The 18,141-nt window shown below is 38.9% G+C and overlaps 1 protein-coding gene across 1 annotated transcript in view; it reads left to right on the forward strand.

Moving 5' to 3' along the window:
* Positions 1 to 18,141, forward strand: part of opn6b (opsin 6, group member b) — a 34,823-nt gene that overhangs the window by 11,659 nt on the left and 5,023 nt on the right. Inside the window, exons 2-5 of the mRNA XM_043698496.1 lie at positions 3,688 to 3,747; positions 4,154 to 4,359; positions 5,639 to 5,738; positions 6,424 to 6,528. Of these exons, the coding sequence (XP_043554431.1) occupies positions 3,688 to 3,747; positions 4,154 to 4,359; positions 5,639 to 5,738; positions 6,424 to 6,528 (471 nt within the window). The remainder of the gene's footprint in view (positions 1 to 3,687; positions 3,748 to 4,153; positions 4,360 to 5,638; positions 5,739 to 6,423; positions 6,529 to 18,141) is intronic.

Here is an 18,141-nt window from a genome sequence, read left to right on the forward strand (position 1 = left end):
GACAACAGATGCTTGGAAACATTACCAACTGTAAGTTTGCTTCCAAGCCGCACTATTCTAGAACTACATTTGGAATGCCCTCCCTCACAGTGCGGTGGGCATGCATAAATCACACGGACTAGAAAGGCTCAAAAAGGTAGTTCAACATATCTTCTCAAGGTACATTAGTGATGACCAGCAAATGCTGGCATGGCCAGCAATGCACACATCCCATGAAAGGATAGCTTACCTTTTGATTTGTCACCTATTGATTACTTTAACACAGCTCTTCATTCTAATTGTATATTTATTTTGAGTTAATAAGTCAGTCTGTTTAACATTGTTGGTGTGGTGACTTCCAGAAGCAATAAGTGGAACAAAATCAAGGATCACTAAGGTAAATGTGTGTTAATTCAATAAAGTTAACATGAATTTGGCAAATCATGTTTAATTATTTCATTGGAGACATAGGTCAGTTGATGGTTGACAGCACACAGTATCCTAAGCTTTATTAACATGGGGCATAGCATACCAGAGAGGAGGTCTAATTGTGTGGTAGTGGCATTCCTGTCTTTGAGTCAGAAACTCTGGGTTTCAGTTTAATTCCAGAACTTGGAAGGTGTTTTCATAATGTAATCAAACTGTACATCTGTTTGATATGCCTATAGCAGGAAATAAGAGTGGGAGAACCACTTGATCAGCCAATTGTGATTACCGCATGAAAAGCTAGCAATGTAAATAAATATAAGCATAATCTTGTCAGTCTCATAAGCCAATAGGTGTGAAAAGAGAAAGCAAGAGCAATAAAGTTATATTAAACTTGTATGAAATACTGATTTAGCCTCAACTGGAATGTTGTGTTCTGTCCTGCGCACCTTAGAAAAGATGTAAAGCCATCAGAGATGAAGGTAGAAATGATTCACAGGATTATACTCAGCAATAAGTAACTTCAGTTATGTAGATAGATTGAAGATATTGAGTTTATTCATTTTAGAGAAAAAATGATTGAGAGGAGATTTGATAAAAATATTCAATATCCTAAGGGGTCAGGACATTTATAGAAAACTGCTAGAATTTAGGATGAGAGACACAAATTTCAGACTGTTGGCAAAAATAAACAATGGAGACATGAAGTGAAACCTTTTCACCCTGAATGTGGATAAGATCTGGAATGAACTGACTGGGAGCATGATGGAAACAAATGATGTTGAGACATTCAAGAATAAAATTGGATTATTATCTGAAAAGGAGGAATTTGCAGGATTATGCAGAGAAAGTGAGGGTAGAACTGGGTAAATTTCTCATCCAGAGAGCCAGTGCAAACATGATGGGCTGAGTGGCCTTCTGCTGTGCTGTAATATTTCTATGAGCCTTGATTTCCATCATGAAATTATATATTTATAGTGAGAGATACTGGGAAGAGATTACCGATCTTGTAATTCATAAAGAGTTTTCAATTGATATAAAATGTGGAAACAGAACCTGACCAATCAACTTACCATTGAATAATAATGCACAGCACCAGGCCATTTGACCCATCATACCTGTGACAGCTAATTGAAAGTGTTATCAAAATAAACTCCATCCCGTGCTCTCTTCATAGCCCGGTAAACTCTCCCCCTTCGATTGGTTATCCAATATCATTTTGAAAGTCATTTAATCGGCTTTCACTGTCCTTTCAGGCAGTATATACTACATCACTTTTTTCCCCCTCTATGTTACTTCTGGTTCTTTTGGCAATTATCTTAAACCTCTGTTGCCAATATTTATGCTACTGGAAACAATTTCTCCCATCAACATCCTTCATGATTTTTAACATCTTAGCCAAATCTGACATATATCTTCAGTGCTATACAGAAAACAACCTGTTTCTCCAGCTGCCCCAGTTCGCCGAAGTCCTGAATCCCATTCTAATAAATCTCTCACTACCTCTGAGGCTTTCACATCCTTCCTGAAAGTGAGATGCCCAGACTGGAAAGCATCTACTTCAACTGCTCCCTAATATGATTTATGAAGATTTCACACATTTTTAACTTAAACCAGTACTAAACTGTAGCCTTTAACTTCTTAATCCTTATCAGAAGCATTCATTATTTGTGCATTATATGTAGTCAGTATTTTTTCAAAGGGCAGCCTTGCTGCTGTTGTGAAGAATAATAGCAAAGAGCCTCTGGATGATTAGCTATTTAAGAGTTGAGAACAGTGTGATTATACTGCGACAAAATAAGTGAAAATGATTTTATCCATGATATTAACATGTAATTTATCGTAGGCTACTACATAATATTATGTTTTCAGTGTATCTGTGAATTATGACATTTTATTTTAGTCATAGGAAACGTATTTGACAGCTTGATAATTAGGTATCTGGCCTTATGTTTAATATCCAATATCAGATGTTATTTGAACTCCATCTTGCTCATTTGGCACGATTTCATCGCTAAGATCAATTTGTTACAGAAAAGTAAAGGTCCCACAAACTCCATTAAAAAGGGTCATCTTCTTCCAGCAAATGCACATATTTCTAGAGTTGTTGAAATGTGGAGCTCAGAATATGTCGCCTTCTGAAGTAAGGCCATGGTTCACAACTTTAGAAGTATTATGGTGGTACAGTCAAAATAACACACCAAATTTATTTTCTTTGTGAAAGCAAATTGAGATCATTTAGAATGCCATCACATGGTGCTTTATGGTAGTATCTCTACTAAAGGAAAAGTGGTTGTTTTCAATTTGTTATTTTATAAAACTTTGTAATATAAATTGCTATTCTTACTTTGTTTTGTGAATCTAGGCTTATTTCATCATTATTAAATTCAAACTCATAACTTTAATTTCAGCAGTTAGATGCTAGTGTAAAGAAATCCCACAGAAGCAAAAATATGTTGAAATAACATAGTGCAGTTCAAGTTGACTGGTCTTCAGTGCACAGTTAATTGCTTTTAAACTATAATTGTCAAGCTGACTCTAAGTCACTTGAAACCCCCTTAATGAAAATGGTAGATACTTGAAACAATTGTGCATTTGAATTACTGAATTAAGCAAAGTAGGGCAAAATTAAGTATGATAAAACAAAAACACTGAGGTCAGTAAGAGCAACTACACATGGAAGTGATATTGCTTTGGTATATATGATATATATACCTGATATATATTTAGTATATATCTTTAATACATAAGGTATTCATGATTGCCCTTTGGTATATGTGATTGTCCAACTATAGCTGAAGCTACAATGCGAAGGTTCTTTCACACATAGTAGCCTGATACCAAACTCTTAGCTTTTTGTCATGTGTGGTCAACAGCAAAGGTGAACCATCCTATTATTTTAAGGAAACATACTGATATAGATTATATTTTAAAATGTGAAAAGTGAAATAATCTGAGTGTTGCATCTACTTTCTCTCCTTTACTGTATTATCAAGCCCAGTGTCCTTCCACCAACATCCTTTTGGTGGAAAATTAGTTGCAAACAAGTTTTCAGGTTTAACTAGGGCATGCTGTACAAATATATTTAAGTCGAAGAGGTTGTAAAATACGACATGATTATGATTAAAACTGAACAAATACATTGACTGAAGGTCAATGGTGTTATTTATAAATGTTTGTGTTTACATTTTAAACTTCATGAATTAGTTTGTAGATTATTGCTGTTTATTTTTGAAGTGTTGGCTCCAAAATAATTCTGTAATTTTCCCATCACTCTTGCAGAAAAAGTTGAGAAGAAAATCTCAATCTGTAAAAGATTTAGAGAAACCTGGGACCATTCATGTAAACAGTTTGTACTTAAGACACCATTTTTCTTTTCTCTTGAATGAATCATCTTCTGCAAATATTAAATTAAACAAATTCTTAAAAAATATAAATTTGGCAATAAGTGCATAATTTAATAAGATGCTAGAACAATTTATTTTGGACATATTGACGCACTACAATATTCTGTATCCAGCTGCAGCTGTCATTCTAATAGTTTTGGCACTGTTTATGGAGTGAACTGACTACCATAAAATTCCAAATTCTCTTTATAAATGAAAAATGACAACTTAGTTCGGAAAGTAATTATATCTGACATACAAAATGTATTTTGAAATTTCGGCTTCTTTCTCGTTTGGAAAAATAATGCATTAGATCATCGATTTAAATAGAAATATTTAACTACTCCTTGGTTTCCTCTCAGGCTGGTTGTCCTGGATTGGGAATGGAATTGTCATCTCCATCATGTACAATCGAAGACTGGCACTTGAACCTCAAGATTATCTGACATTCAATCTTGCAATATCAGATGCCAGCATTTCAATTTTTGGATACTCACGGGGCATAATTGAAATATTCAATATTTTCCAAGACGATAAGTTTATCATCACATCTATTTGGACTTGTGAAGTGAGTTAATAATTTAAATTCTTAGAGTTAAATTATAAATGTGCTGTGAACTGTATTTCTTTATATCCACATTGCAATTATGTATAGTATTCACACAATTACAAGAAAACAGAGAAGTTGACCCAGGTTTTGAGGTCAGTGTTGTTGATCTTGAAAAAGCATCCTGCAAAGACTTAGCAAGCTCTTGAATGTCAATCTCCTTTATTTTGGCATGGCTTTGAGTCTGGCACTTTCTATTGGAGTTCTGTGGAGTTCTGAAGATATGAAGTCATCAAGCAATCTGAAGAGGCATTCAGGTTAAGGAATTCCCAGATAGTAAACCAAGAAATACAAGGCTCAGATTAGAACTGAAGCATAATTACTTGACAGAAAGCAAACTAAAGTCTGGAACATGCATATGAGATTAGTAAAAACTTACTAGTTTTAAAAAATATGCACGTTCCTCTGAGGAACTAAGACTTCACATACATAAAATGGGTTTTTCAGAACCTGAGAAGTGATTTGTTGATAATTATGAATTAGTACACAGTTAAGCTCCAGTTGCACCTGATTGAACAAAATTCAACATTTTCATTGGTCATTATGGTGAAAACAATGTATAAAAAGTTGAAACAAAGACCTTGTCCATTTTTGCAGGGTAAAATTGTTGATAATCAACACATATGCTTCCAAATATGAAAATGGTGTGCACGATGCATGAATCGAGAATTTAAAGTCTGTTCTAATTGGCAGCTAGTACTAATGATACAATAAAGGTTGATTACAAAGATTCTTGCTATATCAGGAAGACTTTGGTTTGACAAGAGCTAAAACCTGAGCAACGTTTAGATTTTGTGATAGAAATTGCAATCTTTTTGCCGATAACAACTCCGTAAATAACATATACATGCACATTGGTTTGGAAAATGGAACATTAACAGTGGTGATAAACCTAGGTGTTTTACAAACCTACTTTGAAATGCAATAAGAAAGTACATCTCTTTTACATCAAACTTGTTTTTGCATCAGTACAATTCTACAGGAATTGTCTGATTTGTTAAATATAGCCTGTAGTCATATTGAAAAAGTATCGATGTAACTTTGCAAAGCAATTTTAAACCGTTTGTGCTGGCATAGATCTTCCATCATGGAAAGCAACCTTGAATAAAGTATTTATTTGTGAAACTGAGTTAGTGTTTTGGCATTTGTCAAACTGCTACTCTGGGATTTAGTGGTTGCAAAGTTTCCTGGAAATGTTTAGCTTGTGTGTTGTGGACTGACAAGTTTCTGTGTCCTTTAGGTGGATGGGATTTTGACCCTGCTGTTTGGTCTGAGCAGTATTAACACTTTGACAGCCATCAGCATCATCAGATACATCAAAGGCTGCAAACCGCATCAAGGTAAATCCTTCAGTGCCTCCACTAAACAGCATTACCTAGTCTAATATTAACAGTTAAATATCCATAGTAGCACCTAGAATCATCAGAATAGCGTGATATATACGAGAGCTACTTCTGATAATCTTTACTCGCAGAAGTAGTGTGAATTCTAGTTGGTAGTACATTAAATTATTTTAAATAGCATATCAAATTGAAACAGAGAATTTCAAAGAAATTTTCTATGATGAACAAGAACATTTGGTGACATTTTAAAATCAGCAAATTCAAAGTAGCAATATTATCTAACAACATAATCTTGCTCCAGGATATTGAACTGCTTGCCAAAGTATTGCTACAGCAGATGCAGACATCTGGGCGGCACAGTGGCACAGTGGTTAGCACTGCTGCCTCACAGCGCCAGAGACCACCTCAGGCATCTGTCTGTGTGGAGTTTGCACATTCTCCCCGTGTCTGTGTGGGTTTTCTCCGAGTGCTCCGGTTTCCTCCCACAGTCCAAAAATGTGCAGGCTAGGTTAATTGGCCATGCTAAATTGCCCATAGTGTTAGGTGAAGGAGTAAATGTAGGGGAATGGTTCTGGGTGGGTTGCTCTTCGGAGGGTCGGTGTGGACTTGTTGGGCTAAAGGGCCTGTTTCCACACTGTAAGTAATCTAATCTGACAGGAAATTGTTTTCGGTCTCTCTACAGTTTACAGGGTTAACAAATCTAATGTTATACTGGCCTTGTCTATTGTGTGGCTGGCAGCTCTTTTCTGGTCTGCGACACCTCTTCTAGGATGGGGCAGTTACGCAGGTGAGAACAGTGGGGGTGCAATGTTATGCTATGTTAAGATAACGTGATGCTTGTTCACAGTACAACTATTTGCATTTGTACCCCATTGGAATTTATTCTTGAAAAGATAGTGCTCACGTGCACAGGCAATTTTTGTGTACATAGTTTTGTTCGTGTTTTTCTTTCTTATTGTGAAAAGGCAATTATGTTGTTGATGTATCAACATCCTGAAATTCTTTACCTAAAACCATGTGAATCTTTTTGTACAGTATAGCATGTTAGGAACAAAGGACTTCAGAGCAAGAATAGGCTGTTTGGCATTATGAGCCTGCTCTGCCACTCAGCATCATCATGACTGATCTGACTGTGATCTCAATTCCACTTTTCCATTTGCCCCTCTAATCTTTAACAGCTTTGTTGATCAGAAATCTAGGTAGAGTCATAGAGACATCCAGCATAGAAACAGACCCTTTAGTCCAACTCATCCATGCTGACCAGATATCCTAACCTAATCTAGTCCCAATTGCCAGCACTTGGCCCACATCCCTCTAAACCGTTCCTAGTCATATACCCATCCGGATGCCTTTTAAATGCTGTAAGACCATAAGACATAGGAGTGGAAGTAAGGCCATTCGGCCCATCGAGTCCACTCCACCATTCAATCATGGCTGATGCGCATTTCAGCTCCACTTACCAGCGTTCTCCCCGTAGCCCTTAATTCCTCGAGACAACAAGAATCTATCAATCTCGGCCTTGAAGACATTTAGCGTCCTGGCTTCCACTGCACTCCGTGGCAATGAATACCACAGGCCCACCACTCTCTGGCTGAAGAAATGTCTCCGCATGTCTGTTCTGAAATGACCCCCTCTAATTCTAAGGCTGTGTCCACAGGTCCTAGTCTCCTCGTCTAACGGAAACAATTACCTTTTCCAAGCCATGTATTATTTTGTACGTCTCTATTAAGTCTCCCCTTAATCTTCTAAGCTCCAACGAATACAATCCCAGTATCCTCAGCCGTTCTTCATATGTTAGACCTGTCATTCCAGGGATCATCCGTGTGAATCTCCGCTGGACACGTTCCAGTGCCAGTATGTCCTTCCTGGGGTGTGGGGACCAAAACTGGACACAGTACTCCAAATGGGGCCTAACCAGAGCTTTATAATGTCTTAGTGGTACATCTCTGCTTTTATATTCCAACCCTCTTGAGATAAGAGACAACATTGCATTCGCTTTCTTAATCACGGACTCAACCTGCATGTTTACCTTTAGAGAATCCTGGACTAGCACTCCCAGATCCCTTTGTGCTTTGGCTTTATTAATTTTCTCACCATTTAGAAAGTAGTCTATGCTTTTATTCTTTTTGCCAAAGTGCAAGACCTCGCACTTGCTCACGTTAAATTCCATCAGCCATTTCCTGGACCACTCTCCCAACCTGTCTAGTTCCTCAGTACTACCTGCCTGTCCACCTAACTTTGTATCATCGGCAAACTTCGCTAGAATGCTCCCGGTTCCCTCATCCAAATCATTAATATATATTGCGAACAGCTGTGGCCCCAGCACCGAACCTTGCGGGACACCGCTCGTCACCGGCTGGCATTCTGAAAAAGAACCTTTTATCCCAATTCTCTGCCTTCTGTTAGACAGCCAATCCTCAATCCATCCCAGCAGCTCACCTCGAACACCATGGGCCCTCACCTTGCTCAGCAGCCTCCCGTGTGGCACCTTATCAAAGGCCTTTTGAAAGTCTAGATAGACCACATCCACTGGGTTTCCCTGGTCTAACTTACTTGTTACCTCTTCAAAAAATTCCAACAGGTTTGTCAGGCATGAATTGTAATAGCCTCCATCACTTCCTCTAGCAGCTCATTCTATACATACCTCACCCGCTATGTGAAAAAGTTGTCCCTTAGGTCCCTTTTATATCTTTCCCCTCTCACCCTAAACCTATGCCCTCTTGTTCTGGACTCCCCCACCCCAGGGATAAGAACTTGTCTATTTACCCTATTCATACCACACAGAATTTTATAAACTTCTATAAAGTCATCCCTCAGCCTACAACACTCCAGGGAAAATGGCCCCAGTTTATTCAGCTCCTCCAACCCTGGCAACATCCTTGTAAATCTTTTCTGAACCCTTTCAAGTTTCACAACATCCTTCCTACTGCAGGGAGACCAGAATTGCACACAATATTCCAAAAGTGGCCTAATCACTGAATTGCTTCAGTTGCCTGCTATACTTCCTACCCATATTCAGCTCCATTCACTTCAATGGTACCAAATATCCAGCTGATGGTGAAACAGTCAGCTGAAGGGATACATAGTTTCTGTTCTTTTACCCAAGACAACTTCTAACCAAATGAGTTTTAGAAATTAATTGCAAATACAAGTTAGGAAAAAGATAAAACTGAAAGTTCCAGAGTTTTATTTTATAAAGACATACCTTTAACTGCTGGGATGGATAGAAGCATTTCAGGAAACAATATGAATGACAAAATTAAAGTCTTCTTTTACTTCCTACACTTACATTTGAATCTAAACCAATAAGGGTAAAATGCTGAGCTCTTATTTTCTCTGCTATAAAGATTGAGTTCCATGAAGTCAGCCTGATTATGGTTCCCATTTGATGTGTCAACTGTACCAACTTTCCAACAATTCAGTATTAACTAAGAGATTTGCTCTGAGGGAGCCCTAAGGAAGCCCATTTTCCAGCATGGCATGATAACTTGACCAGTGGTACTGATTACCTGGAGAGTGATTGGAATGTAGTTCTCACACTCCCAGGCTATAATTGAAATGAATAGCATGGATACGTTTAAGTTGAAACTTGATAACACATAAAGGTGAAGAGTATAGAAAGAGATGTTGTGCTAATGAAAAATATTAATGTGGATCTTGAACAGTGGGCTGAATCTTTTGAGCCAAATTGATTATTTCTGTGCCATAAATATTATATAATGTCACAGTATGGAGTGGTTTGCTGATATCTGTGACACACCTCACTGAATTCTGCTCTATTTCAATATTTAACTCATTTTGCAGCTAATACTGAGAAAAGACATATATATTTTGGGAAGTTCTTTCCTGTCAGAGGAGCAAACTGACACCCAAGAGGATTCTGTAAAGAAGTATATTAAATACAATTAATAGCACAAATTTTAATTGGTCAACTTATTTTTCAAGAGTATTTTCAATCAATTATGAGAAGGATTAGTCTCTTTTTCCTTTGTTTATCTTACTCTTCTGTGAAGTGCTTTCCATATTAACAGCACTATATCAAATGCAGGTTGTTATTGTTACAATGACCCCTATGTTCTGCAAATTCATTATTGTGTAGGATATGGCCACTCAAATAATGTGCTCTAGAAGATAAGTATTTGTGGCATCTGTGTGTCTTCACAGTTCTACGCTGTGCCACAAAACATGACACTCAAATAGGAATTTTACTATATTATAATTTCTGATCTATAGTCAACCTGGTTTATCCCCGGGATATATTTAAACAATTATATGATCTGGAATTGGCTTAGGAGTAATTTGACGCAGTAAAGAAAAAAGAAGTTCCGCTTCCCAGCACTGGTATTCTTTGCCAAAAGATTTTAATAAAACCTCACAAAAAGACAGACATTAAATACCACCCCACCAGGAAATGAATAATGGAGCAAAGTAATTTCCCATTCATGTAAATACATTAGCAATAGGAGTTGGAGCATGTCCTTCAGTCCTGTTCCACCATTCAGCGTGATGTTGGCCAATCTTCTACCTTAACTCCACCTTCACTCACTATTCCCTTGATTCCAGATTTCGACAAAGCTATCAATCTCTGTCTTGAATATATTCCCTATCCTTACAACTTTCACATGGCCCATAGGACTTTCGTTACCCAAAATTCGACTGTCCAAAAATCAAAATGATCTGAAAAACAGATATTTTACTCTTAAGAGCTCAGAGTGCCAGAAATATCATTCAACCATTTGTTTATCTGTCCATTCACACATTCATAATCACCCCATACATACATCTATTCAGAAAACCAACAGTTTCAACAAGCTCCTGCAATCATTAGAATTTTTGATAATTGGAGCAAAAATATGGGTTTTCACATGGGCCCTAAAGTTTTACAACTTTGATGTAATAAGTTCAAATATATAGCTAGTTATATTGTTAGAAGGGAGGTCCAATATCCTTTTTCTGACAGGCAGTGTGGTATTCTAATTTACAAGCTCTGGTTTGAGTGCATTGTACTGTTTAAGATCTATCTTCGCCTACTCTCCAGGCACAACGTTGTCTGTTCCACTGGCAAGATCATCCAAAATCCAGGAAAATCCAGAATCCAGTGTGGGCTCAGTCCTGGGGCTGCCAGATTTTGGATGTGAACCATTAAGTAACTTGTTGTAAATTGAAGTTATTTTTTGATAGTAACTTCAAATGTAGAAAGAAACAGATTTTGTGTTGCATAATTACATCAGAAAGGGAATTCTGTGCTTCAATTTTTAATGTAAAATTAAATTATTAAAAAGAAAAATAAATATTACAATTGACTATGATGACAGACTCAAAGTGGCCTTAGTACTGTGTCATTAGTATTGGTGTAGTGGCACGTCATAAGACCAGGAATCTTGAGACTCAGGTTAATGCCCTGGCAACATGAGTTACAGCCCCACCATGGTAGCTGGTGAGATTTAAATTCAAATAATAAAATAAATCAGGAATTGAAAGGCAACCTTGGGTAATGATGACAATGAAACTAGTTTCAATTGTTAAAAATTAATATCCTATAGGAAAGGATACTACTACTATCCCTACGTGGTCTGATCTACATGAGACTCCAGATGCACAGAAATCTGATTGACTCTTAACTGTTCTCTGAAAGAACCCGACAAGGCAATATGTTTCGAGGACAGTTGGGGAGGGACAGCAAAATTTAGTCTTGCCAACTACACCCTTAAACCATCAAAGATTGATGAAAGAAAATCCATGTATTTAGAATGCATATGAAGAAATGCTATGTTTTTAAACCATTTTCTTTTATTTTGTTCTATTTTACTATTTTTCTTTTTTCCACTTTGTTTCTTTACATTTTGTCTTTTTTTCTCCATGAACAAAATTCCATAACCACTGGTTTCCAGAAGAAGCTACACTGCCATAGAGCCACTTGGAGAATTACATTTACACTGTTGTTCCTTAGACCTTCACAACCTTTTCGGTATAGCGTCTTATTTGGAGTGACAGTACAGAATAATCACCATAAACTCAAATTCAATTACTATTCATAGAATCCCTATAGTGTGGAAAGAGGCCATTTGGCCCAACAAGTCCACACTGACCCTCTGAACAGTAACCCACCCAGACCCAATTCCCCTACTACTCTACATTTACCCCTAACTAATGCACCTAACCTAGACATCCCTGAATACTATGGGCAATTTAGCATGGCCAATTCACCTAAACTATACATCTTTGGATTGTAGGAGGAAACCCATGCAGACACAGGGAGAACATGCAAACTCCACACACATTCTTTTCTCTTGAGCTTGATTTTGACTTCTGAGATTATCCTCTGCTACAAACTGGCATTGTGCACCAAACTTGTTGTTAACTCCAAACTTTTATCTGATTCTGCGTTAATGACAACTGCAAACCTGTGGTGGGCTGACAGTTTGGGACAATTGGATGATGTTACCTGAATAACACTGTTGTGTTGCCTGGTTTATTCAGCTGGACAAGTAGGAACAGTTGGCACTTAAAGAAAATGAAAACGAAAAATAAGTGCATGCTCACAGGATGAAGTGTTGGTGATGCAATTACTGCTATGTAACTGATAATCTAAAGCCGCTGGGGTTGGACAAAACTGTTTTGTTGTCAGCCGTAAAGTACCTTCAACTTGAGACAAGCACTTCATTTCTCATTTCTGCTTTCAGTTTATTGTAGCATCCAAAACAACATTTCCCACTTGACCATTGACTGAGGCCAACTTCTATTTTATTTTGGCACACTGATCATAAATCTGCAATGATTACGAGCCAGATTAATGTAGTAAAAACACAAAAGAAAGACTTGGAGTTACATACCACAACCTCCAAAAGCAATTTTAAAGTGTCACTCTTTCAATGTGGAAAAGATCAATGTTTGTAATTTGTTTGCAACTTTTATAATGCTTCCATCATCAAAAAAGAATGCTGTTTTTTCCCGTACATTTAAGTAAAGTTGTAAGAGCCAGTTTGATGGTTTTATACTTCATCAGAAAACACATGATTGGAAATTGTAGGCATGCAGCTTGAGATGTTCTATAGAAAAAGTGAGAAATTTGAGAGCTTGCATACCTAACATTTCCTGAAATATGTTAACCCTAAACTCTCTGCTGTCAGTTCTAGATTAATCGACGTTTCAGGCATAAGCCCTTCTTCAGGATGCCCAAAACATCGATTCTCCTGTTCCCTGGATGCTGCCTGACCTGCGCTTTTCCAGCAACACATTTTCAGCTCTGATCTCCAGCATCTGCAGACCTCACTTTCTCCCCAGTTCTAGATTAAACCTTATTAATAATATTGATGACGGCATTTTGGAACCATTGAATCATTAAAAAATAACAGTACAAAAGGAGGCCATTTAGCCCATTGCTCCAGCTGAATACACTAGCCATTTATTCTAATCCCATTTTCCCACACCCAGTCTATAACTTTACAGGTTGCAACACTTCAAGCACAGATCCATATTCTTTCCAAAGGAATTGAAGGTTTCTGCCTAAATCACCAAAGTGGGCTGCACATCCAGATAATCACAGTTCTCTGGTGAAAAGGTTTTTCCTCATACCACTTCTAATCCTTCCGAAAATTAACTTATATCTATGGCCCTAGTAATTTACCTCTCTAGTAAAGGAAATGGGTCCATCCTATTCCACTCAACTCAAGCCCCCTGTTATTTGTACAACTCAATTAAGTCACTCCTCCACTTCTCTGCTCTCTAGCGACTCTAGTTTATCCAATTTTTATGGCATCTACAAATTTCCCAATCATGCCCCCACATCTAAGACTAAATTGTTAATATATACCATAAACAGCAAGAAACCCAGCACCAACAAGAGCACCACTGGATACCGCTTTCAATTTGCAAAAGCATCTGTCAACCATTATCATTTGTTTCTTGTCACTGAACTCATTACATTCCTCCATATCTCATGGGCTTTAATTTTTCTGTCCAGTCTGCCTTGTAGCAGCTTGTCCCATGCCTTACTAAAACCCATATAGACAACATCCACTACACTGCCCTCATCAGTCCTCCTTATTACTTCCTCAGAAATTAAGTTCACTTCGTGAGACATGATATTTCTTAACAAAATTATGCCTATCATCCCAGGTTAATCCTTGCCTATCCAAATAACGGATAAGATTGGGCAGTGCCTCTTAGTATTGATCATAGTAATTTGCCCATCACTGAGTCCATTTGACCAGCCCATCATTTTTTTGGTCTACACTTTGCTTCCTTTTTAAATAATGATACAACATTTGCTGCCCTTAATCCCTCTATTGGCCTGTTCTAGTGAGAGCATGTCGACAACTTTCATAGTCCACTTTGGAAACCAGTAAGAATATTACAAGTATGTATATGAATTTGGTGTGTTAATTAATAGGTTATGATAGAGACAGAATTTGACAAATTCATGAGATAGAGTCATAGACTCCTACAGCATGGAGACAGGCTCTTCAACCAAAATGTCCATCCACGCTAACTCAATTTCCCTGCACTTGGCTCAAATCCTTCCAAACCTTTCCTATCTAAATTGTATTGTCCAAATGTCTTTTAAATGTTGTTAATGTACCCCCCTCAACCCCTTCAGTTGGCAGCTCATTCCATGTACGTACCACCCTCTGTGTAAGAAAGTTGCCTCTCAGATTCCCATTTATTCTTTCCCCTCTAATCTTAAAACGATGCCCTCTTCTCTTGAATTCCCCAATTCCCTGGGAAAAAGACTAAGTGAATTCACCCTAAACATGCCTGTCATAATCTTATACATTTCTATAAGATCCCCCTTCAATCTGCTATGCTCTAAAGGAAAAAGTCCTAGCTTGTCCTACCTCTTCCTATAACTCAGTCCCTTGATTCCTATCAACATCCTTATAAATATCTTCTGCACTCTTTCCAGTTTAATAATATTCTTCCAATAGCAAGGTGAACAAAACTGAACACAATATATTCAGTTCTGCGATAACACGTTTTTAGACTGTTATTTGCAGAATGCGAACCATCCTGACCTGTATTGGCTATAACTCAATTTTTGGTTCCATTACTTTAGATAGCGCAGCTATTGCACAATTCTCTTATAATGCAAGATTGCACAAGAATGTGATTATCGTGTTATATCAAAACTGACTGTACTCCAAGTGCGGCCTCACCAATGTCCTGTACAACTGCAATATTACTTCCCAAATTCTTTATCCAATGCCTTAACTGATGAAGGCCACTGTGCCAAAAGCCTCCTTCACTGCCCTATCTACCTGTGACTCCACTTTCAGAGAACCATGAAGCTGAACTCCAAGGTCCCTCTGTTCCACTACACTCCTTAAAGCCCTACCATTCACCATGAAACTCTTATCTTGATTTTACTTTCCAAAGTGCAAGACCTCACACTTATCTATATTAAACGCCATTTGCCAATCCTTAGCCCACGTCCCTATCTGATCAAGGTTCTGCTGCAATTTCTGATAACCTTCCACACTGACCACGATACCACCTATTTAAGTGCCATCTGCAAACTTACTAACATTCGCATCCAAATCATTGATATGGATAACAAACAGCAATGGTCCCAGCACTGACCCCTGAGGTACACCACTAGTCACAGGCCTCCAGTCCAACAAGCATCTTTCCACTATTATCCTCTGCTTCCTGCCATCAAGCCAATTGTGTATCCAATTTGCCAGCTCTCCATGGATTCCATGCAACCTGACCTTCCAGAGCAGCCTACCATGAGAAACCTTATCAAAGGCCTTAATGAAATCCATATACATCACACCTACTGCCCTGCCCTCATCAACCTTCCTGGTCACTTCATCAAAAAACTCTAACATATTTCTGAGGCATGATCTCCCACTCACAAAGCCATGCTGAATATTCCTAAATCAAATCCTGTCTTTCCAAATGCATGTATATCTTATCCCTCAGAATCTTCTCAAGTAAATTACCTACCACAGATATCCTTTTTCTTTGCAGTCCTCCTTGAATAAGGCCACAACATTTGTACCTCCAGTCTTCTAGGACCTCACCCTTGGCTAACAATGATGCAAATATATCCACCAGGGCTCCTGCAATTTATTCTTGCAGGGTTCTTGGTTATATCTGGTCAGGACTAGGAGATTATCCACTTTCATAGATTCTAATACATCCAAGATCTCTCTACTATGATATGGACTGTCCCTAAGATATCACCACTCACTTCCCCAAGTTCCCAAATCTTTATTTCTTCCTCCACAGAAAACATAGAAGAGAAATATTCATTGAGGACCTCACCTATCCCCTGTGGTTCCACAAGTACTTGTCAACTTTGGTCCTTGAGGGCCCCTATTCTCTATCTCTAGTTAATCTTTGTCCTTTAATATACTTCAAGAGTCTCTTTGGATTCACCATAATCTTCTCAGCCAAAGGTACCTTGTGCCCCCTTGTCACCCTCCTGATTTCCTTCTTCAGTATTCCTTCGATGCTTCCATGGGTTCCATTGATCCCAGCTCCCTGTACCTGAGCCATGCTTCCTTCTTTTTTCTGATCAAATCCTCAATATCTCTTGTCATCCAGGGTTCTCTACTGCTACCAACCTTGCCCTTCACCCTCACAGGAACATATAGACCTTGAACATTAGCTATCTCACTTTTAAAGGCCTCTGATTTGCCAGATGTCCCTTTACCTGCAAACAAACTACTGCAATCAACCCCTGCAAGCTCCAATCTGATTCGCCTTGCCCCAGTTTAGAACTTGAACCTGTGAATTAGTTTTGTCCCTCTCCATATCTATTTTAAATATCCCCCACTGTCACCTCAGACAATGGCCTTGCCCAGTCTCCCAAGAGTAGATTGAGATTTGCCACTTCCCAAGTAAGCCCCTCTCCATACTGCTTGAGGAAACTTTCCTGAATACACTTAATAAATTTCACCCCATCTAAGCCCATAATGCTATGGCAGTCCCAGTCAATGTTAGGAAAATTAAAATTCCCTACAACAACACTATTGCTCCTGCAAGTCTCCCCAGTCTCCCTGCATATTTGTTCCTCTAATTCCCATTGACTATTTGGGGGCCTATAATATATCAACACCCTCTTCTTATTTCTTAGGTCCACCCACAAAGCCTTCAATTATTTCATCTCTGATTACTGCTGTGATACTCGCCTTAATCAAAAATGCAACTCCCCCTCCTCTCTTTCCACCACCTCTATCCCACCTAAAGCACCTGTACCTTGGTACATTAAGCTGCCAGTCCTGTCTCTCCCTCAGCCGTTTTTCTGTAGTGGCTAAAATATCCCAGTCCCAAGTACCTATCCACACCCTGAGTTCAACAGCCTTCTGTTAGCCCTCTTGCATTGAAATAAATGCAATTTAATACAAAGGCTTTCCTTGCTCCCTGTCATATTCCAGTCTGACCTGTCTCTTCAACTTGTTATTTCTGACGACTGTATCTCCATCGAGCCTTGCACTTGCCTCCCTGCTGCTGAGGATGTTGCCCCTCCCTGCCAATCTAGCTTAACCCCTTTTGTAATACCAGCAAATCTGCCTGCCAGGATATTGGTCCCCTTCCAGTTCAAGTGCAACCCATTCCTCTTAAACAGGTGACCTCTGCCCCAGAAAACATCCCAATGATCTAAAAATCTGAATCCCGCCGCCCACACTGATTCTTTAGCCACACTTTCATCTCCCATTTCCTCCTGTTCTTACCCTCATTAGCACATGGCACTGGACGTAATCTGGCAGTTACCACCATCGAGGTCCTGGTTTTCAACATTTTTCCCAGCTCTCTATAGTCCATCTGAGGGACCTCATCCCTGTTTCAACTGATGTCATTTGTGCCAATGCGCACAATGTCTTCTGGCTGCTCACCCTCCTCATTGGGAATGTTCTGCAGCCGTTCTGAGGGACATCCTGGACCCTGGCTACTGGAAAGCAACACACCATCTGGATTCCTGTTTGCTGCCACAGAATCTCCTGTCTGTCCCCCTAACTACTGAGTCTCCTCACTAAGGTCCTGTTTACCTTTACTCTTTCCCGCTGTTCCCCAGAGTCAGTCGTAGTACCACAACCTGGCTACTGCTACTTTCCCCGAGCAATCACCCTCCCAACAGAATATCAAAACAGAATACTTGTTTTCAAAGGGAAGAGCCATAGGGGATTCCTGTACTCTCTGCCTACTCCCTTTACCTTTCCTGGTGGTCACCCAGCTACTCTCTGCCTGCACCTTAGGTGTGACCATCTCACTAAAACTCTCATCTGTGAAACGCTCAGCATTTTGGATGATCCTGAGGGCATCCAGCTCTAGCTTCAGCTTCCTAACACAGTGTCCCAGGAGCTGCAGGGGGAAAGAAGTTTTTCAGCATTACAGATTAAAGCACTGGAAATGCAAAACTGAGCAATTGCACTTTCCCTTCCAGAGCAAGGCT

Source organism: Chiloscyllium plagiosum, chromosome 10, assembly GCF_004010195.1.
Source record: "Chiloscyllium plagiosum isolate BGI_BamShark_2017 chromosome 10, ASM401019v2, whole genome shotgun sequence".
NCBI classification, from domain to species: Eukaryota; Metazoa; Chordata; class Chondrichthyes; order Orectolobiformes; family Hemiscylliidae; genus Chiloscyllium; species Chiloscyllium plagiosum.